This window comes from Oncorhynchus keta, chromosome 8 (genome assembly GCF_023373465.1).
Source record: "Oncorhynchus keta strain PuntledgeMale-10-30-2019 chromosome 8, Oket_V2, whole genome shotgun sequence".
Taxonomy (NCBI): Eukaryota; Metazoa; Chordata; class Actinopteri; order Salmoniformes; family Salmonidae; genus Oncorhynchus; species Oncorhynchus keta.
This window is the reverse complement of record NC_068428.1, coordinates 740,577-767,040: the sequence shown is the minus strand read 5'-3', so window position 1 is coordinate 767,040 and position 26,464 is coordinate 740,577. Positions and strand designations below refer to the sequence as shown.

The 26,464-nt window shown below is 43.3% G+C and overlaps 1 protein-coding gene and 2 long non-coding RNA genes across 4 annotated transcripts in view; 1 reads left to right on the top strand and 2 right to left on the bottom strand.

The window, feature by feature from the left end:
* Nucleotides 1-5,407: 5,407 nt before the first annotated feature.
* Nucleotides 5,408-13,158, top strand: LOC127931318 (uncharacterized). Its single transcript, XR_008140644.1, has 2 exons — nt 5,408-5,593; nt 12,245-13,158. It is a non-coding gene; the product is annotated as an uncharacterized LOC127931318 (long non-coding RNA).
* On the bottom strand, nt 9,229-13,899 carry LOC127931319 (uncharacterized). Its single transcript, XR_008140645.1, has 3 exons — nt 13,429-13,899; nt 9,572-9,694; nt 9,229-9,530 (listed from the first exon to the last, which is right to left on the bottom strand). It is a non-coding gene; the product is annotated as an uncharacterized LOC127931319 (long non-coding RNA).
* A 3,225-nt stretch (nt 13,900-17,124) lies between these two features.
* The window catches only part of LOC118386648 (T-cell activation Rho GTPase-activating protein-like), a 33,635-nt gene continuing 24,295 nt past the window's right edge, over nt 17,125-26,464 (bottom strand). For both annotated transcript variants that reach the window (XM_035774360.2, XM_052523353.1), the window contains exons 5-14: nt 24,587-24,628; nt 23,889-23,973; nt 23,110-23,163; nt 22,561-22,609; nt 22,072-22,235; nt 20,348-20,509; nt 20,030-20,139; nt 19,331-19,511; nt 18,965-19,061; nt 17,125-18,776 (exon numbers count right to left, since the gene is read on the bottom strand). In XM_035774360.2, coding sequence (XP_035630253.2) covers nt 17,512-18,776; nt 18,965-19,061; nt 19,331-19,511; nt 20,030-20,139; nt 20,348-20,509; nt 22,072-22,235; nt 22,561-22,609; nt 23,110-23,163; nt 23,889-23,973; nt 24,587-24,628 — 2,209 coding nt within the window. In that variant the 3' untranslated portion in view covers nt 17,125-17,511. The remainder of the gene's footprint in view (nt 18,777-18,964; nt 19,062-19,330; nt 19,512-20,029; nt 20,140-20,347; nt 20,510-22,071; nt 22,236-22,560; nt 22,610-23,109; nt 23,164-23,888; nt 23,974-24,586; nt 24,629-26,464) is intronic.

Here is a 26,464-nt window from a genome sequence, read left to right as displayed (position 1 = left end):
AACTGTTCAGAGGAGACTGTGTGATTCAGGCCTTCATGTTCGAATTGCTGCAAAGAAACCACTACTAAAAGACACCAATAAGAAGAAGAGAGTTGCTTGTGCCAAGAAACACAAGATTTTTGGTTCCAACTGCCGTGTCTTTGTGAGACGCAGAGTAGGTGAAGCATGGTGTGAAGCATGGTGGAGGAGGTGTGATGGTGTGTGGGTGCTTTGCTGGTGACACTCAGTGATTTATTTAGAATTCAAGGCACACCTAACCAGCATGGCTTCCACAACATTCTGCAGCGATACGCCATCCAATCTGGTTTGAGCTTAGTGAGACTATCATTTGTTTTTCAACAGGACAATCACCCAACCCACCCAGGCTGTGTAAGGGCTATCTGACCAAGAATTCAGGCTGTAACGTGACAAAATGTGGAATAAGTCAAGTGGTATGAATACTTTCTGAAGGCAGTGTATATTTTGTTTGGGGGCAGACATACTGTAGATTTGAGTTTCATATTGTTTTCACCATATCAATTCCAGACGGAAATATCAAAGTCTCTGCAATAGTGTGGGGTTTCATAGCATAGAAGGCCTAGCCGTTCACTGTGGGAATGATTCGAGTGCAACAGTCAAGAGCAGCCTTTCCCATGATTTAATGGCACTCTGATTGAATTGTATCTTTTAGATTTGATTAATTTTTCATTCAAATTTTTAAGGTTAACCACATTACTATGATTTTGAGAAAAAAATTCTAGTTCCGACAGTGCAGCTATATCTAACATGTAATCTAACAATTCCACAACAACTACCTAATACACACAAATCTCAGTAAAGGAATGGAATAAGAATATATTCATATAAATATATGGATGAGCAACGACAGAGCGGCATAGGCAAGATGCAATATAGGGTATAAAAAGCGGTATATACATATGAGATGAGTAATGCAAGTATATGCAAGATATGTAAATATTATTCAAGTGACTAGCGATCCATTTATTCAAGCGACCAATGATTTCAAGTCTGTATGTAGGTAGTGGTCTCACTGTGTTAGTGACGGCTGTTGAATAGTCTGATGGCCTTGAGAAAAAAGCTGTGTTTCAGTCTCTGGGTCCCAGCTTTGATGCACCTGTACTGACCTCGCCTTCTGGATGGTAGCGGGGTGAACAGGCAGTGGCAGAATAAATATATTTATTTATTCATATTTGTTTTTATGTTTTTCAGGATTTGTGAAATTGTTCCCGAGACCCCATTTTCATATCAGGCGATATGGGTCGCGGCCCCTAGTTTGGGAACGGCTGCACTAGAACCATCAACAGCTGGTGCTGCTGTCCCTACAAAAGAGGGGCTACAATTAGCAGCAATTAGATTGTCTGGGCCCTGACAGTCAATCTCTAAAAGACAAATTAGGACATCTCAGAAAAGATCCAGATGTTAGGGAAAACAATATCCATTTTTACTGGGCTCCACTCATATAGAACACAGACACACACACACACACACACACACACACACACACACACACACACACACACACACACACACACACACACACACACACACACACACACACACACACACACACACACACAGAATTTGGGACCAAAAAAAGCCAAAATACATCTGCTCCACAGGGAACTTCATCCTGGCTGTGAATAAACTGAAAGACTAAGCAAGGAGGGCTTTCTATGCCATTCAAATATCTATTAAATTAGACATACCAATTAGGATATTCAAATCAATAATATCACTAATTGCACTATATGGCAACAATGTGTGTGGTTCGCTTACAAAACAAGAATTTGACAAATGGGAAAAACACCCAATTGAAACCTTGCATGCGGAATTGTGAAAGAACATCCTCAGAGTACAGAGAAAACAATGCATGCAGAGCAGAATTAGGCCAATTCCCTCTTCTGATCAATATCCTCAAAAAGTGCTTCCAAATTATAGAATAATTTACAAACGAGTGACCCCCACTGCTACCATTACAAAGCCAACAACTGTCAAGAGGGAAAGGGGAGATACCTAGTCAGTTGTACAACTGAATGCATTCAACTGAAAGGTGTCTTCCTCATTTAAGCCAACCCCTCTGAGGTGAGCATAGAGAAGAGTCCCCTCAACCAATTCACTAACCACTACCAACCCAAGAAAGCCCCCAGACATAACTCAGAAAATCTGGCCCAAACAAAGTAGCACAAAGCCCAAAGAAAACAATATATCACCTATTGGAAAGAAACCACAAGGAATCTAAGTCAACTTACATTTCTTGTGGGGATGCATACTATACACACTGTACATGGTGGCAGACTATGGCCACTGCTACTGACAGAAAACTGAGGAAAACAGTATGTACAGGCTCAATGAGCACAGCCTGGCCATAGACTGGCTGCCCAGAGAGGACAGACAGGCTGCACTCATTCTGCACCCCGGAAGAGAGAGACAGAGCTGCATTTTCTGTTAAACTGGGACAGATGTTCTGATATCAGAAATACTTTCTTCCACTAAATTAATTAAACAACGAAGAATTTGAAAACCTAAATGATGAAAACTTAATGATATACATACTCTGTGATAAAAACAAAATGCTGTCGTTTTAGCAGCCAAATATGTGGCTGCCAAACCTGAGGGACAGCCAGAGGGAAGTATAGTGTGATTATTAATAATTGCCTATTCTTTATTATTTGTTGAAATTGCTCTTAATATGAATATCATTATTATTATTTTTGTTTAATTACAAACAGCCTAGTATATTCCAGTCTTTGACCATCGTAGCTGTACAGTGCATTCGGAAAGTGTTCAGACCACAGAAATGGATTCAATAAATGTTTTCCTTCATCAATCTACACACAATACCCCATAATGACAAAGCAAAAACAGGTCTTTATGGTAGAGTGGCCAGACGGAAGCCACTCCTCAGTAAAAGGCACTTGACAGCCCGCTTGGAGTTTGCCAAAAGGCACCTAAAGGACTCTCAGACCATGAGAAACAAGATTCTCTGAAACCAAAATTGAACTATTTGGTCTGAATGCCAAGTGTCACGTCTGGAGGAAACCTGGCACCATCCCTATGGTGAATCATGGTGGTGGCAGCATCATACTGTAGGGATGTTTTTCAGCACCAGGGACTGGAGACTTGTCAGGATCGAGGGAAAGATGAATGGAACCAAAGTACAGAGAGATCTTTGATGAAAATCTGCTCCAGAGCTCTCAGGTCCTCAGACTGGGGCGAAGGTTCAACTTCCAACCGGACAACGAGCCTAAGCACACAGCCAAGACAATGCAGGAGTGGCTTCGGATCAAATCAAATCAAATCAAATCAAATTTATTTATATAGCCCTTCGTACATCAGCTGATATCTCAAAGTGCTGTACAGAAACCCAGCCTAAAACCCCAAACAGCAAGCATTGCAGGTGTAGAAGCACGGTGGCTAGGAAAAACTCCCTAGAAAGGCCAAAACCTAGGAAGAAACCTAGAGAGGAACCAGGCTATGTGGGGTGGCCAGTCCTCTTCTGGCTGTGCCGGGTGGAGATTATAACAGAACATGGCCAAGATGTTAAAATGTTCATAAATGACCAGCATGGTCGAATAATAACAAGGCAGAACAGTTGAAACTGGAGCAGCAGCATGGCCAGGTGGACTGGGGACAGCAAGGAGTCATCATGTCAGGTAGTCCTGGGGCACGGTCCTAGGGCTCAGGTCCTCCGAGAGAGAGAAAGAAAGAAAGAGAGAATTAGAGAGAGCATATGTGGGGTGGCCCGTCCTCTTCTGGCTGTGCCGGGTGGAGATTATAACAGAACATGGCCAAGATGTTCAAATGTTCATAAATGACCAGCATGGTCGAATAATAGTAAGGCAGAACAGTTGAAACTGGAGCAGCAGCATGGCCAGGTGGACTGGGGACAGTAAGGAGTCATCATGTCAGGTAGTCCTGGGGCATGGTCCTAGGGCTCGGGTCAGTTGAAACTGGAGCAGCAGCATGGCCAGGTGGACTGGGGACAGCAAGGAGTCATCATGTCAGGTAGTCCTGGGGCATGGTCCTAGGGCTCAGGTCCTCCGAGAGAGAGAAAGAAAGAAGGAGAGAATTAGAGAACGCACACTTATATTCACACAGGACACCGAGTTAGGACAGGAGGGGTACTCCAGATATAACAAACTGACCCTAGCCCCCCGACACAAACTACTGCAGCATAAATACTGGAGGCTGAGACAGGAGGGGACAGGAGACACTGTGGCCCCATCCGAGGACACCCCCGGACAGGGCCAAACAGGAAGGATATAACCCCACCCACTTTGCCAAAGCACAGCCCCCACACCACTAGAGGGATATCTTCAACCACCAACTTACCATCCTGAGACAAGGCTGAGTATAGCCCACAAAGATCTCCGCCACGGCAAAGCCCAAGTGGGGGGCGCCAACCCAGACAGGATGACCACGACAGTGAATCAACGCACTCAGGTGACGCACCTCCTGCAGGGACGGCATGAGAGAGCCCCAGTAAGCCAGTGACTCAGCCCCTGTAATAGGGTTAGAGGCAGAGAATCCCAGTGGAAAGAGGGGAACCGGCCAGGCAGAGACGGCAAGGGCGGTTCGTTGCTCCAGAGCCTTTCTGTTCACCCTCCCACTCCTGGGCCAGACTACACTCAATCATATGACCCACTGAAGAGATGAGTCTTCAGTAAAGACTTAAAGGTTGAGACCGAGTTTGCTTCTCTGACATGGGTAGGCAGACCGTTCCATAAAAATGGAGCTCTATAGGAGAAAGCCCTGAAGCTCTGAATTACTATATGTGTATAATGTATTCTAGTCGATGCCAATACGATGTTGCCCATTATATTTATATATTTCTTGATTCTATTCTTTTACTTTGAGATTTGTATGTATTGTTGTGAATTGCTAAATACTACTGAACTGTTGGCGCTAGGAACACAAGTGTTTCGCAACACCCGCAATAACATTTGGCTAATTGGCTAATTGGTTAGTCTTATTACGAGTCACGTGAGGTATTAATAATATTAAATATCATATAATATCATATATACACATATACACATGTCAAATATTACTGCCCACTACAACTGTAGAAAGAATATGTTAATTTGGCAGACTTAATTTAGCAGGCCTGAGGTCATGGTCAATGTTCAGACCACTAGGGGTCAGTGTTTTTAGATAGTAGATCCAGTACGCCTGCCTCTGTAGTACCAGGGTCTCGATGTTACCTCCTCTCCTTGGTAGAGTAACATGCTCGATACCTATGTATTTGAGGGAGGAGATAGGATAATTAGCTTCAACAAAGTGAGCTGCTACTGGATAGTCATTGTTCGTACACCTGATTGAGCTGTGGTGTTCAGCTATGTGTTTTTTTTTATTGTATTTTTGTTTGTCCTACTTAGAGTTTCCCACGTGGACAGGTGATGAGATAGATAGAACCCCTAACATGTGTTTTTCTAGTATTTTTGCACTGTGCGCATGAGCCACATTTGTAGTTCCCATTTGGAATGGGTGCCAAGAGTGTCTGAGTGGGCTCAGGGGGCATGTCAGAGCTCACCAAGCTATCTCCAATATTGCGACCATGCTTATAGACCACCAGTGGGGGTTCCTTGAAGAGGTGTGCAATTTTCTTGTCTGTTTGCAGAATATGCCAGTGCTTTTCAGGATTGATTTCATTTTCTCTGAACACGTGGTGTACTTAGTACAAAAGACTGTTGCCTTGTTTTTCTTCTATTGGTTGAGTTTTTAGTAATTCCTCTCTTGGTTTTTGTGATATTTTCATCATTGCATCAACAAGAGTTTTGTCCTTGTAGCCTCTCATTTTTAATTTGTCTGTCATTTTCTTAGCATTGTTGTCAAAATCCGACTGTTGGACACAGATGTGTTTAACCCTGCACAACTGTCAACATGGTAAACCATTTTTGAGGGGAAGGGATGCATACTGTCCGAACGTAGCAGGATGTTGTGGTCTGTGGGCTTTGTGTACAAGTCTGTATGTAATGCATCATTCCCTTTAATGATCCATAAGTCCAGATAGTTCATTTTTCTGTCATCAGTCTGCATGGTGAATGTGAGATATTCTCACTTAGCAGAGTTTGGAAGTCATTTAGTTCCTGCTGACTTCCTCCCCAGAGCACAAAGACATTATCTTTGTATCTCTTCCATAGAACGATTTTAGTTACGTATGCTCCCTCTCCGGTGCTCGAGGTCGTCAGGCTGCTCATTATCATTATTATTATTATTATTATTATTATTATTATTATTATTATTATTATTATTATTATTATTATTATTATTATTATTATCATTATTACCTGTCACCATTGTTACACGCATCAGCACCTCATCAGTCTCACCTGGACTCAATCACCTGCCTGATAACCTTCCCTATATATGTCACTCCCTTTGTTTTTTTCCCTAGGGGTTATTGTTTCTGTTCCGTTGTTTCATGTCTGTACACTACTTGTGGTTCTTGTTTTGTTCCTTGTGTTAGTTATTATTAAAAGTCACTCCCTGAACTTGTTTCCCGACTCCCAACGTACACGTTACAGAAGGGGAGCATCAGGGAGTATTTTGTGTAGGTGATGTCGGGTCCGGGTGCCACTACTGGAACAACCGGGGATGCCTCAGCTGGCTCATCAGGTTTACAAGACCCGGTTGCCCCACCAAGGGTCCGTTGCCGAGTCTACCGAGGATGCCTCAGCTAGCTCGCCAGACTCCCATGCCTCAGCTTGTTCATTACGTTCACAAGACTCGGTTGTCCCGTCAAGGGTCCGTTGCCGAGTCTACCGAGGATCCCTCAGCTAGCTCGTCAGACTCCCATGCCTCAGCTTGTTCATTACGTTCACAAGACTCGGTTGTCCCGTCAAGGGTCCGTTGCCGAGTCTACCGAGGATGCCTCAGCTAGCTCGTCAGACTCCCATACCTCAGCTTGTTCATTAGGTTCACAAGACTCGGTTGTCCCGTCAAGGGTCCGTTGCCGAGTCTACCGAGGATCCCTCAGCTAGCTCGTCAGACTCCCATGCCTCAGCTTGTTCGTTAGGTTCGGCAGAATCCTGCGCCTCGGCTGGCTCGTCAGGCTCCCGTGCCTCAGCAGAAGTGACTGGCCCATTCCTGGTCCTCGGACCTTCCCTCTGGTGTGCGACTCTCTTTGTATTTTGTAATTGATTTTTAGGCCTGTTGTCGCAACCTAACAAATATCTGAATGAGATTTTATATTCTATATGGGTTTGATATTCTTTCATTCTGATCAGCCGAGGGTACTAAAAACCTTCAGTACTCCTGTTCTGTCAATGAGACAAGATGTTTTTGTCTGTTACTTCTCACATTTAGAAAAGTCACCTTGGAGACACCGTGCACATTTTCTGATTATCAATGTTTGTCCACTAACCGAAAGCCTTCCCAATTGTCTAAGGATGTGTAATCTTGGGGATTGCAGTCGTCTCATTCCAACATATGTTGCTATTTATTCGTTTTTTTTCTGCTCCAGACTCCAGCAAAGTCATTTAAAAGCATCCCAAACCGTGTGCAAAATTGATGTGTAGGCAAGTCTACTTCTCCTTTTGGGGTTGTTAGGTCTACTTTCTTTTTAGGTCTTGTTTGTGGTAGGCGTATACTGTATACTGAATTGACACTGAGTTGTCTCAACTCTGTTTGTAGTACTTGTTGATATTTTACAGCATTCTAAACATGTTCACTCTGACAAAGAAGCAGTTGTGGTTTCAGGGTGGAGGGAGAACACTAGTCGATGCATCAGTGACATGAAACCACAGCAACTTGCTGTTTCAAACTTTCTCATTTGAAAACCCTGAATTCAAACAAAACAAGCATTTTAAATGTTTTTGTTTTGCTCTGCTTATATGGAACACAAAACCGTTCTTAGCAACAAGGCTATATGAAACAGCAACACAAAACCTTTCTTAGCAACAAGGCTATATGAAACAGCAACACAAAACCTTTCTTAGCAACAAGGCTATATGAAACAGCAACACAAAACCTTTCTTAGCAACAAGGCTATATGAAACAGCAACACAAAACCTTTCTTAGCAACAAGGCTATATGAAACAGCAACACAAACCCTTTCTTATCCACAAGGCTATATGAAACAGCAACACAAAACCGTTCTTAGCAACAAGGCTATATGAAACTGCAACACAAAACCGTTCTTAGCAACAAGGCTATATGAAACAGCAACACAAACCCTTTCTTATCCACAAGGCTATATGAAACTGCAACACAAAACCGTTCTTATCCACAAGGCTATATGAAACAGCAACACAAACCCTTTCTTATCCACAAGGCTATATGAAACAGCAACACAAAACCTTTCTTAGCAACAAGGCTATATGAAACAGCAACACAAAACCTTTCTTAGCAACAAGGCTATATGAAACAGCAACACAAACCCTTTCTTATCCACAAGGCTATATGAAACAGCAACACAAACCCTTTCTTATCCACAAGGCTATATGAAACAGCAACACAAACCCTTTCTTATCCACAAGGCTATATGAAACTGCAACACAAACCCTTTCTTATCCACAAGGCTATATGAAACAGCAACACAAACCCTTTCTTATCCACAAGGCTATATGAAACTGCAACACAAAACCGTTCTTATCCACAAGGCTATATGAATCTGCAGCACAAAACCGTTCTTATCCACAAGGCTATATGAAACAGCAACACAAACCCTTTCTTATCCACAAGGCTATGTGAAACAGCAACACAAACCCTTTCTTATCCACAAGGCTATATGAAACAGCAACACAAACCCTTTCTTATCCACAAGGCTATATGAAACAGCAACACAAAACCGTTCTTAGCAACAAGGCTATATGAAACTGCAACACAAAACCGTTCTTAGCAACAAGGCTATATGAAACTGCAACACAAACCCTTTCTTATCCACAAGGCTATATGAAACTGCAACACAAAACCGTTCTTATCCACAAGGCTATATGAAACAGCAACACAAACCCTTTCTTATCCACAAGGCTATATGAAACAGCAACACAAACCCTTTCTTATCCACAAGGCTATATGAAACAGCAACACAAACCCTTTCTTATCCACAAGGCTATATGAAACTGCAACACAAACCCTTTCTTATCCACAAGGCTATATGAAACAGCAACACAAACCCTTTCTTATCCACAAGGCTATATGAAACTGCAACACAAAACCGTTCTTATCCACAAGGCTATATGAATCTGCAGCACAAAACCGTTCTTAGCAACAAGGCTATATGAAACTGCAACACAAAACCGTTCTTAGCAACAAGGCTATATGAAACAGCAACACAAACCCTTTCTTATCCACAAGGCTATATGAAACTGCAACACAAAACCTTTCTTAGCCACAAGGCTATATGAAACAGCAACACAAACCCTTTCTTATTCACAAGGCTATATGAAACTGCAACACAAAACCTTTCTTAGCCACAAGGCTATATGAAACAGCAACACAAACCCTTTCTTATTCACAAGGCTATATGAAACTGCAACACAAAACCTTTCTTAGCCACAAGGCTATATGAAACTGCAACACAAAACCTTTCTTAGCCACAAGGCTATATGAATCTGCAGCACAAAACCTTTCTTAGCCACAAGGCTATATGAAACTGCAACACAAAACCTTTCTTAGCCACAAGGCTATATGAAACTGCAACACAAAACCTTTCTTAGCCACAAGGCTATATGAAACTGCAACACAAAACCTTTCTTAGCCACAAGGCTATATGAAATGGACCCACTCACTGTCACAGTCATACGCTGGACCTAGTTTTGTCCCATGGAATAAATGTTGTGGATCTTAATGTTTTTCCTCATAATCCTGGACTATCGGACCACCATTTTATTACGTTTGCAATTGCAACAAATAATCTGCTCAGACCCCAACCAAGGACCATCAAAGCTCGTGCTATAAATAAATTCACAGACAACACAAAGATTCCTTGATGCCCTTCCAGACTCCCTCTGCCTACCCAAGGACGCCAGAGGACAAAAATCAGGTAACCACCTAACTGAGGATCTCAATTTAATCTTGCGCAATACCCTAGATGCAGTTGCACCCCTAAAAACTAAAAACATTTCTCATAAGAAACTAGCTCCCTGGTACACAGAAAATACCCGAGCTCTGAAGCAAGCTTCCAGAAAATTGGAACGGAAATGGCGCCACACCAAACTGGAAGTCTTCCGACTAGCTTGGAAAGATGGTACCGTGCAGTAGCGAAGAGCCCTTACTGCTGCTCGATCATCCTATTTTTCTAACTTAATTGAGGAAAATAAGAACAATCCGAAATTCCTTTTTGATACTGTCGCAAAGCTAACTAAAAAGCAGCACTGCCCAAGAGAGGATGACTTTCACTTTAGCAGTGATAAATTCATTAACTTCTTTGAGGAAAAGATTATGATTATTAGAAAGCAAATTACGGACTCCTCTTTAAACCTGCGTATTCCTCCAAACCTCAGTTGTCCTGAGTCTGCACAACTCTGCCAGAACCTAGGATCAAGAGAGACGCTCAAGTGTTTTAGTACTATATCTCTTGACACAATGATGAAAATAATCATGGCCTCTAAACCTTCAAGCTGCATACTGGACCCTATTCCAACTAAATTACTGAAAGAGCTGCTTCCTGTGCTTGGCCCTCCTATGTTGAACATAATAAATGGCTCTCTATCCACTGGATGTGTACCAAACTCACTAAAAGTGGCAGTAATAAAGCCTCTCTTGAAAAAGCCAAACCTTGACCCAGAAAATATAAAAACTATCGGCCTATATCGAATCTTCCATTCCTCTCAAAAATTTTAGAGAAGGCTGTTGCGCAGCAACTCACTGCTTTCCTGAAGACAAACAATGTATACGAAATGCTTCAGTCTGGTTTTAGACCCCATCATAGCACTGAGACGGCACTTGTGAAGGTGGTAAATGACATTTTAATGGCATCGGACCGAGGCTCTGCATCTGTCCTCGTGCTCCTAGACCTTAGTGCTGCTTTTGATACCATCGATCACCACATTCTTTTGGAGAGATTGGAAACCCAAATTGGTCTACACGGACATGTTCTGGCCTGGTTCAGATCTTATCTGTCGGAAAGATATCAGTTTGTCTCTGTGAATGGTTTGTCCTCTGACAAATCAACTGTAAATTTCGGTGTTCCTCAAGGTTCCGTTGTAGGACCACTATTGTTTTCACTATACATTTTACCTCTTGGGGATGTTATTCGAAAACATAATGTTAACTTTCACTGCTATGCGGATGACACACAGCTGTACATTTCAGTGAAACATGGTGAAGCCCCAAAATTGCCCTCGCTAGAAGCATGTGTTTCAGACATAAGGAAGTGGATGGCTGCAAACTTTCTACTATTAAACTCGGACAAAACAGAGATGCTTGTTCTAGGTCCCAAGAAAGAAATAAATCTTCTGTTGAATCTGACAATTAATCTTAATGGTTGTACAGTCGTCTCAAATAAAACTGTGAAGGACCTCGGCGTTACTCTGGACCCTGATCTCTCTTTTGAAGAACATATCAAGACCATTTCGAGGACAGCTTTTTTCCATCTACGTAATATTGCAAAAATCAGAAACTTTCTGTCCAAAAATTATGCAGAAAAATTAATCCATGCTTTTGTCACTTCTAGGTTAGACTACTGCAATGCTCTACTTTCCGGCTACCCGGATAAAGCACTAAATGAACTTCAGTTAGTGCTAAATACGGCTGCTAGAATCCTGACTAGAACCAAAAAATTTGATCATATTACTCCAGTGCTAGCCTCTCTACACTGGCTTCCTGTCAAAGCAAGGGCTGATTTTAAGGTTTTACTGCTAACCTACAAAGGATTACATGGGCTTGCTCCTACCTATCTCTCTGATTTGGTCCTGCCGTACATACCTACACGTACGCTACGGTCACAAGACGCAGGCCTCCTAATTGTCCCTAGAATTTCTAAGCAAACAGCTGGAGGCAGGGCTTTCTCCTATAGAGCTCCATTTTTATGGAACGGTCTGCCTGCCCATGTCAGAGAAGCAAACTCTGTCTCAACCTTTAAGTCTTTACTGAAGACTCATCTCTTCAGTGGGTCATATGATTGAGTGTAGTCTGGCCCAGGAGTGGGAGGGTGAACGGAAAGGCTCTGGAGCAACGAACCGCCCTTGCTGTCTCTGCCTGGCCGGTTCCCCTCTTTCCACTGGGATTCTCTGCCTCTAACCCTATTACAGGGGCTGAGTCACTGGCTTACTGGGGCTCTCTCTTGCCGTCCCTGCAGGAGGTGCGTCACCTGAGTGCGTTGATTCACTGTCGTGGTCATCCTGTCTGGGTTGGCGCCCCCCCCACTTGGGCTGTGCCGTGGCGGAGATCTTTGTGGGCTATACTCAGCCTTGTCTCAGGATGGTAAGTTGGTGGTTGAAGATATCCCTCTAGTGGTGTGGGGGCTGTGCTTTGGCAAAGTGGGTGGGGTTATATCCTTCCTGTTTGGCCCTGTCCGGGGGTGTCCTCGGATGGGGCCACAGTGTCTCCTGTCCCCTCCTGTCTCAGCCTCCAGTATTTATGCTGCAGTAGTTTGTGTCGGGGGGCTAGGGTCAGTTTGTTATATCTGGAGTACCCCTCCTGTCCTAATTCGGTGTCCTGTGTGAATCTAAGTGTGCGTTCTCTAATTCTCTCCTTCTTTCTTTCTCTCTCTCGGAGGACCTGAGCCCTAGGACCATGCCCCAGGACTACCTGACATGATGACTCCTTGCTGTCCCCAGTCCACCTGGCCATGCTGCTGCTCCAGTTTCAACTGACCTGAGCCCTAGGACCATGCCCCAGGACTACCTGACATGATGACTCCTTGCTGTCCCCAGTCCACCTGGCCATGCTGCTGCTCCAGTTTCAACTGTTCTGCCTTACTATTATTCGACCATGCTGGTCATTTATGAACATTTTAACATCTTGGCCATGTTCTGTTATAATCTCCACCCGGCACAGCCAGAAGAGGACTGGCCACCCCACATAGCCTGGTTCCTCTCTAGGTTTCTTCCTAGGTTTTGGCCTTTCTAGGGAGTTTTTGCTAGCCACCGTGCTTCTACACCTGCAATTGCTTGCTGTTTGGGGTTTTAGGCTGGGTTTCTGTACAGCACTTTGAGATATCAGCTGATGTACGAAGGACTATATAAATAAATTTGATTTGATTTGATTTGATTTGATGAAACGGCAGCACAAAACCTTTCTTAGCCACAAGGCTATATGAAACTGCAACACAAAACCTTTCTTAGCCACAAGACTATATGAAACTGCAACCCAAAACCTTTCTTAGCCACAAGGCTATATGAAACTGCAACACAAAACCTGTCTTAGCCAGAGGGCTATATGAAACTGCAACACAAAACCTTTCTTAGCCACAAGGCTATATGAAACAGCAACACAAAACCTTTCTTAGCCACAAGGCTATATGAATCTGCAGCACAAAACCTTTTTTAGCCACAAGGCTATATGAAACTGCAACACAAAACCTTTCTTAGCCACAAGGCTATATGAAACTGCAACACAAAACCTTTCTTAGCCAGAAGGCTATATGAAACTGCAACACAAAATGTGCATGTCAACCACAAACAGTTAGTTCTCTAAATGTCCCCAAAAGTGGCTAGTTCTATGTAGTAACAAAAGTGAAACCACTGTGGTAAAAGTAAACATTGCATACGATGCTTTGCATTTCAATGCCTTTATTTCATGCCAGTGATTGGTTGCAAAGATGCAAGTTTGCACTAACAGTAATTATCCAATATTTATGGTACACTCTCAATTATCTTTTCAATTAGGTTATCCCTTCCACTTTGTATTTATAAGCTCGCAGGTACGGCACAGTGAAGATATTACGACATAATTGCTTGTTTGTGCTGTGTGTATTATTAGCTAAAGTTTTATGTAACCGAAAGTGTTACAACACTGAGCAAATTAATTAAATCTTCCCTTGGGAAATTTTGTCAGTCAGTGCATTCAGCTACTCCTGCCCTTTTCAGTTGTCTGGGTTATGGGGTCAATATCATAGACAAGGTCTCTATGGTCAACATTTACATAAAACAAACCGGTGGAAATAACATGTCAATAATAGACTATGAACATTTCGTAAAAAATTCTCAGGAGGGCTATTTTCAGACCATCTCTTCACATCCTTGTTTGATTAGATGGAGGGATGCGATCTCCCATTTCTGAAAAGGCTTTGGGAAGCTGTATTGATGTTTGTTGACCACCTCCGTCACCCTCGCTCACCCTGTCTTCTGTCTGCGCGTACATTGTTAACTGCTGTCTGTCATCATTAAGGGTTGTAAAAGGGTACAGCCTGGTACTATAGTGCCTCTCTGCTCATTAGTCATTTCTGTGGACCGCCATGTTCTTACAGTTACGTAAAAAGCAGGACATCTATCCATCCATTAATTCTGTCAATCAGTCAATCTTGCCCACGTTATGTAAGGCTCTATGGCTGCCTTTACACAGGCTGCCCAATTCTGATATTTGTTTCACTATTTGGTCTTTTGACCAATCAGTTCAGCTCTGAAAAAGATCTGATGTGATTGGTTAAAAGACCAATTAGTGGAAAAAATATATTAGAATTAGGCTGCCTGTCGACACACAGCCATAGTGACTGAGGATGAAAATAACCATGACTCGTTTGTCTCTTTTCTACTAAAACGATTTTCTGAAACTAAGGCCTTGATTCAATCAGACCAAGCGTTAACCGGCGACAGCCCGAAACCCGCATTGCTGGTGTTTTGACGGTGTCGGAGGTGTAACTGCATTGGAGCTGTCAAATCGGTGAGCAGCTGATCTTGATCATTGTCACAAAGCAACACCTGTTCTACTGGAGATAGAAGTTCACAAGGAGAAAGTATAGGCTATATAGAAATAATGACGCTCAAACTGAAAATCATTGCACTAAATAATGAGGATTTCTATCAGCCTAATCGAGGTCTAGATTACATCTCACATTCCAGTGTTCAAACGTGTAAACTTGGCTGCATGGGATTTCTCGTAATGCAACTCTGTGCAGCCAATGGCAATGTGCACTTTAGGTATAAATGCCAGAAGCCACATGTGGTTTTGACAGCTCTAACGCAGTTCCACCTCCGACACCGCCAAAACAACCGTTATGCAAGAGTTAGTTGAAGCGGATCTGATTGAATAGAGCCCTAAATGCATCCAGGTACAGTAACTTGGCTGACCCCCTTCTCTGGAGCTTCAATTTCAGCCTCAGCCTGCATCAAGCTAAGTGCGTGATTCTGTTGTCTTCTATGGTCAGTATGGCTTATATATAATGGTTGGGTTCATCATAACCAAACATTGATTTGTCATGTGCTGTATGAATCTACTGTAATGTTATTTTATCATATACTATAACAGGACATTGTCTTATGTCGGGAGCCGTCCCTCAACCATTAGTTGATGCAAGACAATGAACATTAGAAGTGCTCAAGTCTCTGAAGGTCCTAGAAGGCATGATAAATGTCATGAAACACAATATACATATTCATATTCACATTCATATTCTATTCACACTGTCCATAGAAACTTCCAAAAACAAATGGCATGCATTATGTCTTCTTCCGACTCTCTTTACCACTCTTTTTTTTTAAATCTTGCCTTTTAACGAATGTGACGTTTCGGGTGGGCAATGTGAGGTTCCGAGGCATGATACAAACTTTGAAGCTTTCGGTCCAGATTCTTAGTTCGGCACACCATTTTTTAATCACAGCTAGCTACTGGTCTAAGAGTCAGTATCTGATTTTAGGAAATGAATCATGCTCGTAGTAAATGAATCTAGGAAAGTCTGAAAATGAATCCTCCTTGGTGAGAGTAGTCATGAATAAGTAAGGCTTTAATACGCACAGTTAAATGATTACTTTAGTACATTACGTGTGTCTGTACTGCAGGCAAATGAAAAGCCTACTAGAGCTGAATAACGTTAATGAATTAGAGACCAACGCTGAGAGAGGAAATCTCTCTCACTAAAAAGTCGAGAGAGGAAGCAGTGGCATCGGATCAGATTAAGGCACATCCGCAACAACGAGCGATTCAGAGAAAAACCAAATCCGGCCACGTGATCAGCTCCTGGCTTCCTCTTTCTCGAGCAGGCAGCCAGAACATACTGTTCTCTCAATGAAGGATGTTAGATGGTGTTGCATAACTGGCCTAGAAAGGAGGAGCAAGCTGGACCTAGCTGGTCTTAACGCTCACCGCCCCCGACCCTTTGAGGCCAACCCAGTTAGTTCCTCATTAATGAGTTCACTAATGGCAGAACTAAGAAAGCAGTATTTCTTAAGAGCTCATCTCTTACTTACTTACTGACTTTATTGTCCCCCTGGGGAAATTTTGTTGCAGTGTCATGTACACTTTAAATACAAAACAAATTTGACAATACAACTTTTATAACAGTTACATAATAGAACAATTATAAGAAATAAAGAAATACAACTTTTTTGTTTTTTAAGACTGCTGGCCTTAAGGAGTCGATAGGAACATTCACCCGAGCTATTTAGGAGGGATATCACACCTGGCACAAATGATTGTCTAGTTGTGTTTTTCCTGCTGAGGGGTGCCCTATACCTGCGCCCAGAGGGGAGTAGTTCAAAGTCCAGGGACAGGGGGTGGCTTGGGTCTAAAATGATTCATCCAGGCCTGTCTGTTTGACTCCAAGTACCTTGCTTGCTGTGGTAATAATCCTTCTCAGCATGTTTCTCTGGCTGACAGTGGCATTGCCAAACCAACAAACAATACAAAAAGTGAAAATACTCTCAATAAAAGATTTGTAAAACAGAGTCAATATAGTACAGTCTACATTAAAAGATCCCAGCTTTTTTAGAAAGTACAGTCTCGGTTGGCTCTTTTTGTAGATCAGGTCTGTACATTTCCTCCACTGAAGCTTATTGTCCAAGAGGACACCCAGATATTTGTATTCCTCTACAATTTCTATGTTCTGACCTCTGATAGATGTTGCAGAGGTAGGTGTTGTACGCTTCCTGAAGTCTATGCATTTGCGTTACCACATGGTTGTTTGAGTGGCACTGCATGCTTGAGGATGTAATAACCAATTGATTCTACTCAGAGCTGCAAGGTCACAGGACTTTAGTGCTCCTACTCCTACCGTAAGAACTGGAGAACAAAGTCACAATGTTACATAAAGGTGCTTTATTGTAGTGGAAGTAAAGATGTTGTAGAGTCAAGACATACAAAAAGACACAGGGAAGAAAACATTTTCACAAATGTATACATTTATGTACAGTACATAGCAGTATATTAACAAAAGTAAAACAATGGAAATAATGCCAACAATAGCATATTGTTACCCTCTATACATGCAGATTCAGATTGTGATTATTTACATAGCTTTGCTGTAGATAAACTAGAGAAGGTGTCTATTTATAAATAGCTTTTCAGGTAAAATATCGTAATTTTGTACTCTAAACAGTACTACTCAGCAAGTCCAACCTAACAGTTGCACATTTTAATTTGTGTACATTTAAAGTGAAGAAAGTGAAACATAATGTCTGAAAAAGTCCTTCAAACGTAGGACTCCTTGGTGTAAGAATACTCCTCGAACACAGGCTGGCTGCACCTCCGTGACGCAGTCTCGTGGTGTGATGCTGTCTCATGGTGTGACAGGGTCTCGTGGCGTGCTCTTGACACGGACTCAGACATCGCTCGCTGGCGGAACCCGACCGAATGCTGTTGGGCTGCAGTGACATCATCACCATCTATCCCCTGAGAGAAGCAGTCTGTGTATTGATTGACGGGACAGGAGTACAGGAAGTTTGCGTTCATAGAGGCTGGGCGGGACTTCCTGCTGAGAGTGGCAGCGACGGCACTGACAGTCATGGAGCCATAATGCGGTGGGGAGGGCTGAGCCGCACTCTGGACTGCCTGCTCGTACGAAGGGGGCTGGGAGGGCAGTCTGCTGTCCACCTGTAGGAAGACCTCCACCGCAGACAGGGGGCGCTTCTGTCTGAGGGGGGCCTCGGCCACTGGGGCCTCCACCTCACTCTGGGAGTCCTCCTCGAGGGTCCCGCAAGAGAAAGGCTTCTCCTTCTGGAGGTCGCCTTTCTTGAGACTGCCCCAGGCGAAGCCAAAGGCCCCCAGGCTCTTGGTCCTCGTCAGGGCTTTACTGTCCACCTTCATGGACTGGGTGCATCGCTCGACCACTTCCGTCGTGTCTGCCCTCGGGGGTTCTGCCCTGGGCTTGGCGGAGGGTGGAGCATGGTGTGTGGACTGGCCCCTGTGTTGGCAGGCCGGGGATGTCAGCGGCGAGCTGGTGAACAGGGAGACCTCTGATGTGTTGGAGGAGGCGCTCTCCAGGGAGCAGGATGACAGGCATGACGGGTCAAGCTGCCGCCAAATCATCGTCTGGCTGTCACAGAGTTTGGGGAGAGACAGCGTGGTGGCATGCCTGGTGTTGGTAACACCACATTCTGGGAGCAGGAAGGAGTCATCAGAGATCTGTTTCTTGAGTGGATGCTCCTCAAAGTCTCGTCCCTCCACAGAGAAATCGTCGTTACTACGTGCCAGGCCAATCAGGCTCCTCTTCTCGGCAGAGGGGAAGATGATTGGCTCTGAGCAGCGGCGGTTGAAGGGCTTCTTGTTGGTGAAGGTGTGGAAGATGGTGTTGGAAGGTATAGGGCCGCATTGTATCCCGAACGCAAAGAGGAGAGATGGGGACGAGCCGCACCTTTCCCCCTCACCCTCTACTTGCGTGGACCCCATACTGTCCCCCTCAGCGTCTGGGTCGTTGCTGTCATAAGCAGAATCGTGTTGCTGTGACGACACGGAATCTGAGGAGAAAGAGAACATTGATGAGTTGCAGTGTACAATGTATGATCCCTATTCCCATTGTTCTATTTTATTTCAAGCTTTTTGAAACATGTTCCTAGAAATCTGTGTCAAGAGAATGTTCTTATCTTCTGTGAAAGAATGTGTAGCATTGCAGAGAGTCACACCTAAAGCAGCCCAGTTAACTTACCTGAGTTCTCCTCTTCGGGATCTCCCAAAAGGCTCAGGACGTCCTCCCCAAAGATCTCACAGCAACGCTCGATCAGGAACTGTGTCAGCTCTATCACCTAAAGGAAACATCACAAAGAACACAAAAGGTTATTATTACTTAGAACAATGGTTGAGTGATTGAAAGTAACATTGTTTTAAAGTGTGAAGATTTGGCATTTCCTTCTGGTAAACAACCCAGTCCTGTTACAGCGCAGACTATAGTAAGTTAGAGTTCATGCCAAACTATAGGCCCACACACAGACACAAACACACACACACGGTTGTTTTCGGTACATGAAAACCACACTGGCAGCTTCAAAGAGTCCAGTCAGAACCGGATTCTCACCTTCTCCACGGTCTGCACGTCTAAGGACATGGTGTCCTTCTGCAGCAGAGTGGGTGCGATGCACAATGCCAAGTTATTGGCGTCCATCTTGTTGGTGTCTGCCCTCTCCGTGATGTGATGAAGCACACACAGAATGTTTCGCAGCAGGAGAATGTTAGGTCCTGGTAGCTTGTCTACCACCCTGAGAGGGGAAAGGGAAGGAAGGAGAGAAAGAACAGGGAAAAAATGTAGATCAGTTTGCCACTCGCAATTTGTTTTTGTAGCTTCTCTTTTTGAGAGGGGGAGGAAACAAAAAAATAAGTGTACACATTGAGGGTAGAGGAACTACTTCCTCATTGTCTGACTCTCTAAAAAACTCAATTGAAAAGCCCCTTGAATCTATTCTTTGCAACACCTAAACGGTAATGGTAAAGTAGAGTTTTAATATCCAAAATGCCTACATTAGTCTAACATTAGCATAACGTTTACAGCTACGGCCTCTCATGTAGCCTACAGTTTTATATAAGATTATGCCCCACAAGTACGACAGTAATATAGCTCACCAATGGGGATGGCTCAACAGGGGGTACAGTTGCTAACGCTACATTTAGCCTAGTGTCAGCTCATTGGTAGTTGGTAGTAACTTGGTAATGCTGCATTAATTAAAAATAAAAATGATCTGATTCTAGGTTATTTATTTTTTAATGGCTGGTAGCTTACCTTTTGAGCTCTAAGCTTCTGTGGTGGTCGTCCTTAGTCTCCAGGGCCTTCATCCAGGTCTCATACATATCCGACACTAGCAGGCTGCCCGGGAGCTCCTTCAGAAAACTCTGCAATTAGGAGGGAAGGTGTCGGGAGTTAGAACATATTACAGTAGAAGACTGCTGATAAGTAGTAATAGGTGCTAACACACTAACAGGTCTAATTGAAGGTCATAGAGCTGCTTCTCCCTTTGTCTGCCTGCTCCAGCTGGACGGACAGATTGACGGACTTGGAAAAGGAAAGGACAAAGCAGTGAACAGATGGATTATTCTTTACCTTGAGTAGTCCCACCAGGAGAACCACTGGCAAGGCCTCCATCTCCACCTCCGTCCCACTGTCGAGCTGCTCCCTGATGGCCTTCAGGTTCTTATTGTTGCCGTTCTTCCTGAACACCCCCTCTGTGGAGGGGCCTTTCTTGCACAGCAGCACCAATATATCCTGGTGGGGAGAGAGAGGAACGAGGGAGGAAAAGAGGTCAAACCAGGCTGAGAAATGGCATGAACAAGTCAAACAATTTGCTGTGGATGCATGTGTGTACATTTTATATATATACACACTATCGTTCAAATGTTTGGGGTCACTTAGAAATGTCCTTGTTTTTGAAAGAAAAGCACATTTTTAGTCCATTAAAATAACATCAAATTGATCAGAAATACAGTGTAGACGTTGTTAATGTTGTAAATGACTATTGTAGCTAGAAACAGACAGACTGGCAGATTTTTTAATGGAAAAGATAAATAGGCGTAAGACGCCCATTATCAGCAACCATCAGTCTTGTGTTCCAATGGCACGTTGTGTTAGCTAATCCAAGTTTATAATTTTAACAGGCTAATTGATCATTAGAAAACCCTTTTGCAATTACTTTAGCACAGCTGAAAACTGTTGTTCTGATTAAAGAAGCAATATACAACTGGCCTTTTTTAGACTAGTTGAGTATCTGGAGCATCAGCATTTGTGGGTTCGATTACAGGCTCAAAATGGTCAGAAACAAAGTTCTTTCTTCTGAAACTCGTCAGTCTATTCTTGTTCTGAGAAATTAAGGCTATTCCATGCAAGAAATTGCCAAAAAACTGAAGATCTGATACAAAGCTGTGTACTACTCCTTTCCCAGAGCAAACTGGCTCTAACCAGAATAGAAAGACGAGTGGGAGGCCCCGGGTGCACAACAGAGCAAGAGGAAAAGTACATTGGTGTCTAGTTTGAGAAACAGACACCTCACAAGTCCTCAACTGGCAGCTTCATAAATGGTACCTGCAAAACACCAGTCTCAACTTCAACAGTGAAGAGGCGACTCCAGAATGCTGGCCTTCTAGGCAGTGTCCTCTGTCCAGTGCTTGTGTTATTTTGCCCATCTTAATTTTTAATTTTTATTGGCCAGTCTGAGATATGGCATTTTCTTTGCAACTCTGCCTACCCAGGCCAAACCCGGACGACGCTGGGCCAATTGTGTGCCGCCCTATGGGGCTCCCAATTACAGCCGGTTGTGATTCAGCCTGGAATCTACCCAGGGTCTGTAGTGATGCCTCTAGCACTGAGATGCAGTTCCTTAGACCGCTGCACCACTCGGGAGCCCTATATGCTTAAATGATTCTGTGAGGGGTAGGCCAGGGGCAGACTGAGACAGACAGTGCTTTGTGCATGTCAGCTGGAAGTGGAACATCACAGATTCAATCTGTGGTTGGGTTGCAGACAAGCGGGTCCTTAGCAACCATTACCAAGTGCTTTGGTAACTAACTGCACTTATTAGTAACAATTGAATGGCCTGATTGATCAAGTGCCCTAGTCAATATACCCTTTGAACTAAACACCTTGGTAGAATGAGTTGCAGATCAAATCAATAGCTGTCACTATGATTCATTACAGCTGTCTATTCTTTCTCACTCAATCCCCACAGCCCCACACCTTGTACAAATTATGAAAATCTGACATACAAAGATAATACAGAACAAAGACATTACAGAACAAAGATAGTTGTGGTACAGTTTGGTAGATTGACATACTGTGATAGGCTTCGGAAGAGTCCCGTCATCTGGGCAGGTCTTGGAGAGAGACTGTCCAAACAGATGGCTCTTGGAGTCTGTGTCTGGACGGGAGGACATGCTGGTGAGGGTGGAGCTTCTCCTCAACTTCCTCAAGATGCTCCACTTACTGTTGCTACCATTTTCTGTTACGAAAGAAGCCAAACGTTTAGGCAATTTGCGTAGGTATAGCATACACTATTATAAAGGAGGTATTAAGGGTTACTGTGTACTAATAGCATTCATGAGAAAGACAGTGAGTGTGAGAGAGAGATAAACACATGATATAAGTTGAAGTTCTTGTTTTAGCTTGACATTCACACTGATCACTGGTGTGTCCTGTTTCTCTCTCTCCTACGGTTTGAATTATTTTCTCTGTCTAAGTTGGCACACACACAAAGACATATATATATACACACTGTGGGCCCTTAACCAACCTTGTGGTTCAGAGATGTTGTTTTTCAAACTCACCAATGGGCTGTGTTACACAGCCGGGCAGGGCGGGGATCTTTGTGTCACTCTGGAAACACAAAACAGGAGATGTAGTCATGAGCATGTATGAGGAACATGTGGCAGGGGAGCCACACCCTCTGTTTGCATGCCTGTTTCCGGCGAGGGTGCGGGTTGGTAATTATCTAACCCGGCCCCTCTCCCTCCTCAAACTCCCCAATCACCCAAACAATTTACCCATCAATAGCACCTATCAAAAAAGCCCACCACTTTCAAACAAATGTCCCCTCAAGAACACCACTAGGTACTCACTCCACTTGAAGGAAACAACACAACCCCTCCTTAAAAAAAGCACAATCACTGTACAGTATCAGTAAACTGTTACAATGTATACACTTGTGTTATAAGTGCTTCTATTTGATAAACAGATTGCAGCGGTCTGAATTACCCCATAAAACCCTCAAAATAAGCCTCATATAACCTCATACAAGGTGTTTCTCCCCAACACATGTTGAACCAGAATTGACACTTTGGATGAAAGAAGCAGAAAGTGTACTGTACGGATCTCACATCAAGCGAAAACGTGATAGAAGGCTCCATGCCCCTTCCTGTTAGAGTTTTAGCCTGAAACAAAGAGAGAGAGAGAGAGAGATTATTATTTATAGTGCAGATGAAAGTTGTGACTCCTTCCAGAGGCAATTATACTATATATTAGGCAAAAGTCAATGTATGCTCATTCCAATTCTATAAGTACAATTTGAATGGTGTCAATCAAAAGCCTATTATGCTTGAATGTGGCTGCATAAGTGTGTCTGCATTGAGCTCCTTTCTAAGAATGTCCAATATCTTTATAGAGGTAATATGCCTCTTCAGAGCCATAAGAGCCATCAACATGAGAGCAAGAGATAGAATGCAAGTCAATGCTCTAAATTGGCTGTATACAAGTGCAATACAATATCTTGATATCAATGACCGAGCTAAACACTGGTATCTCGATATCAATGATTGGCTGGACACAGGTGAAAGTATAACCGTCGTTTCTACCGTATCTGCCATCACCGCTTTGGGTAACAAGAATCTGGGTGATGTATCAGGGACTATGACTACAGTCTACAAAGTATGCGCTATGGTAATACAGTTCACAGTTTTCTTCTCTGTTTCAGGTGTTCTGATAGCTGTTTCTGTAAATTTAGCACACTGGAGAATAGGATAAAGCTGCCTCCAAAATGGCATCCTGTTCCCTATAGTGCACTATGTTCGACCAGTGCTCTATGGGCCCTGGTCAAAAGTAGTGCACTGTAAAGGGAAATAGGTTGCCATTTGGGACATGGCCTAAGCGATAGACTTACTGTGATACTGCCGCTCAGCACCTTCATCAGGACACTTGGTGGTGGAGTGGTAGAACCTGCCCTCTCTTTTGCTGCTTTAATTTTCCTGGAATGAGGAAAATACATACATAAAATATATATATACAAATATTTCACTGATCTCCAGTCAGTCCCTAGTTATTCTCGCGAGCCATAATAGAGAGTGACTACTAGATGGATGTTGTCGTACATGTGGTCTCTACACAACTGCTCTCTGTATGTGTCAAAAGGGTGTGTTTGCCGTTGTGTGTGTGTGCGTACGTGCGTGCGTGCGTGCGTGCGTGTGTGTGTGTTTTAAAAGAGGATCAAATGAATATTCAGAATAATTTGAATATGAATGAAAATAATGATAACCATTAACAATTGTGTGACAGAAAAGAATGTTGTAAATATATACTATATTGAACTATATGTTCTGACATCATGAAGAATATTGCAATATTCACTAAAATACAGTTCCCATCTCCAACACAGGTATGCTTAAAATACTAATTCTATTCACAGTGCTTCAATAATTATTACAGCTAATTGAACGACATTAGCAGTACAGTCCCATTGATACTGCAAGTTCTTACACATAATGACTATCTTCATATAGTATAACCCAGTAACCCAGGTTACCCATTATGGCTCAATCAAGTGGCATTTGTATTATATATGGAGATAATAGTAGTGTTTACCTGTGAAGAGTATCCAACCAGCGTTCTTTTACCTCAGGTGAGCTGCAGGCAAAATAACAGCATGGGAGTTACTAATCCACAGTGAAAGAGGAACGAAGCAAACACACAGATGGACAGACAGACTGACTAAAGAGACACAGCACGCCTCCTGGCTCTTTTAACTAGAGCAATGGAAACTCTAGCTCAGTCGTGGGGACAGGAAGCAGCGTCATGGCGGCCCGATCAAAACACCTTTCACTTCCCCTACGTGTTGGGGCTGCTGCTGTTGTCGCCATGTGGAAAGAGACACGAGGGAGACTCTAACTTAAACAAACCCTCACTCACCTGTATAGATGATAGTAATAACTGTGTTCGGCCTTTAAAAGTGCATATTTTGTAGTCATTTTTCCTGTCTATTCTTTCATCTTTGGTTGTGCCTACATTTGGATTACAGACACTATACGGATGGACCAGCTCATATACTGTTGGTGCTTACTGGTCATTTGTAGTGCAATAAACTGTTGAACCACAGACTCTAAGAATGACTCTAGTCAACGACGTTCTACCAGTGTTATTTGACTGTTTGCTTGAGAAGAAACTGTGGGAGTCCATGACTCAGACCCCAGTAACATGACTAAATGACCCACATCTACACCAACGAAGGATAGCTATTATTACTGATCAAAACAGACACTCATTGTTACTCAATCACTATTCCATCCCCTTTCAATTGTTTTTTGTTCAATGTTGTGTCTATTTGTGACCATGCAATTTCAACACTTATTTCAAAGATAGTCTTCCTGATAAAGTCCAGTGCTGTAAAGCCCCTGACATGTGATCCATGTGGTCGGCTTCAACACTTCCTCTTTCACCAGCCATTATCTTGTGATGGTGTAGACTGTCCTCATTTCCCTATTTCGTTCATAATCTCATGGAGACCATCCAAACCAGGTCAAATGCAGCTGTTTTTAATCTCAATATGAAATCATTTCTGGGTACCTTACTCTGATGAAAATGGTCAAAAAGAAACAACAATAGCTTCTTGGCAAAGGGCAATTTCTCAAGCAAGAATTTTGAATGGGGAGGGGAAAACGGAAAGTTTGCTGTTATTGACAGAGAGGCTTGGAACTCTGTTTCTTATTAGTCTATTCCCTCATTTACCGAATAGTGATGTCACCATTGAAGGCCAAAACTCCATCCCACCAAAACAGGCTGAAATTTCACAAATTCACAATAATACTCCAACCTCATAGTGTGTAAATATATATAAAACACAGGGGGAAATCACGTTTTTGAGGGCACTGGGCCTTTAAGAAACTCAATATGTTTTGTGTGCACCTGCCTGCCTGAGTGTCTGCCTACGCATCTGTGTGTGTGTGCACATGGTTCTGCACATGGTTCTGTGTGTGTGCACTGGTTCTGCTCACACTGCCCTACCCTGTGCTCTGACCTCTTTCTCCCCCTCTCTCCAGATGAAATCTCGCGTCTTGTGACGGCCGGCCGCCCAACAACCTGCCCGCTTGACCCTATCCCCTCCTCTCTTCTCCAGACCATTTCCGGAGACCTTCTCCCTTACCTCACCTCGCTCATCAACTCATCCCTGACCGCTGGCTACGTCCCTTCCGTCTTCAAGAGAGCGAGAGTTGCACCCCTTCTGAAAAAACCTACACTCGATCCCTCCGATGTCAACAACTACAGACCAGTATCCCTTCTTTCTTTTCTCTCCAAAACTCTTGAGCGTGCCGTCCTTGGCCAGCTCTACCGCTATCTCTCTCAGAATGACCTTCTTGATCCAAATCAGTCAGGTTTCAAGACTAGTCATTCAACTGAGACTGCTCTTCTCTGCATCACGGAGGCGCTCCGCACTGCTAAAGCTAACTCTCTCTCCTCTGCTCTCAT